The following is a 2,058-nucleotide window of genomic DNA, read 5'->3' as shown; positions in this document are numbered from 1 at the left end:
GGATGCCCAGAGAGGGCAAGAACCTGGCTCCCAGTCTCCCAGAGTCATTGTCTCAACTACTGGAACCGAACTCAGGCCTCCTTCCCCTAAGATGGGGTTCTTTCTTCAGCATTGCCTGGCCATCCCCAGATGGACCCCCTCCGTGCGGGAAGGGCACTGTCCTCCTGACCACCCTCTACCACCTGTCCCTCTGCCCCTGCCTACAGCTGCTTTCCATGCTCCGCAAGCTCCAGGGTATTAAACCAGCTCTTTCAGACATACATTGCCCTTCATTCCTGGAGCCGGGAAAGGCCCAAGGCTTTGAACAGAGGCATGGAGAGGGGATGCCCTTTGAGGACCCTCCATCTGGTGGTAGCCATCACACGCAGCCCCCAGTGACAGATCCAACCTGTTCACAGCCCACGTCTCCTCTCCGTCTTCTGACAAGCCAGGATCAGGGAGGTGGTTATTTTGTTAGACCTCACCTGAGGATATTTTTCAATGATTTTTTTTTTGAGAGAATGGAAGGGAGACGGGGAGAGAGAGAAACATCAATGTGGAAGTGACACATCAATTGGTTGCCTCCCACTCATGCCCTGACGAGGGCCAGGGATCAAGCCTGTAACAGAGGTATGTGCCCTTGACGGGAATCAAACCTCGGACTCTTCAGTCTATGGACCCATGTTCTATCCATTGAGCAAAACTGCCTAGGGCAGGGAGGGTGGTTATCTTCATGAGATGGGGCTCAGTGGGAGGAATGCCCTTCCCACGGTCACACAGCTGAGTATACCCGCGGGAACTGGAGTCTGTTTTCAGATCCTGGTGGCTGTAGCCATTCAGTCCTTGTGGCTGCTGGCTCACCTGTGCTCACCTGTACACTGGCACCAGGAATGGAAAGGAAGGTGTGTTAGCCAGTGACCAGAGGCTTGGCTCTTAGACCATGGGCTCCTCAGCTCAGGACCAAGGTCAGATTCACTTTCATGGTCCCCCAGCCAGTGATTGGCAGTGGGACTAGGTGGATGGACTGACAGATGGCCAGTCGGTGGCTCGTCACAAGGTGGAGGTGACGGCAGCCTTTGGTAATCTGGCGATTATACCTTTAAATGCTGTAATAATATAGTAACTGAGATTGTGTCTTCATAATAAATTTTCAGATTAATTCAAAGAATCTTCACAGTGACCCGAGGCCCAAGAAAATTCAACTAGTGACAGATAAGACCAGCTACATAATTTGTTATGCAAAAATAAAACCACGATAAAAACACCCTTATTGTAAAAAATATTAAGATGGTGACAAGCAATGGAGGAGCCCATCTGAGCGAGAAGGTCCCCATGTGACGCTGGGTGTCACGCCTGTGAAGCTGGGGCCCTGGAGACAGAGCTGGGACATGAACCTGGGCAGTCTGGCTCCAGAGCCTGAGTCCTTAAGCACGAAGCTATCCTTTCTTCCCACACTGGGCATGGGTTCAAAATCCTTATCTGGGCGTGTCTCTAAGTCAAGGCCAGAGGCACCCACGTGGCTGAGGGTGATTCTCTGCTGCCCTCTTGTGTTCAGCATCCATATAGCCACACCTGCTTCAGGGGTGGAGCCAGGACCGTAACCCCAGACCAAGTCTCCCAGCAAAGTGCCCAGATAGCAGTGACTGCCTGTTAGGGCTAGGGCTGGGGTCAGAGTTAGGGCTAGGGTGAGGGCACAAAATTAGGGTTAGGACTAGTGCTAGGGGTAGGGGTAGGGTTATATTTAATGTTAGGGTTAGGGCTAGTGTTTCAGTTAGATTTGTGTGTTAGGGTCATGGGTCAGAGAGTAAAGCTCATAGATCAAAGTTCAGAAGTCAAAGGTCAAATTTCAAACATTAAAGGTATAAGGTCAGCGGTCATTGGTCAAAGGCTCAATGTCAAAGGGTCAGAAGTAAAAGGCTGGGGTCAAAGGTCACGGGTTGATGGAAATGGGTCAAAGGTCAGAGTTCAGAGGTCAATGGTTAAGGTCAGAAGTAAAAGGCTAGGGTTAGGGTTATGGTTTAGTTTTTAGGTCTAGGGCTCCAGCTTGGGCTAGGGCTCAGGCTAGGTTTGGGGTTTAGT

At 50.9% G+C, this 2,058-nt stretch overlaps 1 protein-coding gene across 1 annotated transcript in view; it reads left to right on the top strand.

The window, feature by feature from the left end:
• The window catches only part of LOC102768024 (liver carboxylesterase 1-like), a 26,426-nt gene extending 24,793 nt beyond the window's left edge, over positions 1-1,633 (top strand). The window contains exon 5 of the mRNA XM_006777072.2: positions 1,535-1,633. Coding sequence (XP_006777135.1) covers positions 1,535-1,633 — 99 coding nt within the window. The remainder of the gene's footprint in view (positions 1-1,534) is intronic.
• The last annotated feature ends 425 nt before the right edge of the window (positions 1,634-2,058 follow it).

Source organism: Myotis davidii, unplaced genomic scaffold (genome assembly GCF_000327345.1).
Source record: "Myotis davidii unplaced genomic scaffold, ASM32734v1 scaffold328, whole genome shotgun sequence".
In the NCBI taxonomy this organism is placed as follows: domain Eukaryota; kingdom Metazoa; phylum Chordata; class Mammalia; order Chiroptera; family Vespertilionidae; genus Myotis; species Myotis davidii.
The sequence above is the reverse complement of the archived record's forward strand: the minus strand, read 5'-3'. Positions and strand labels throughout refer to the sequence as shown.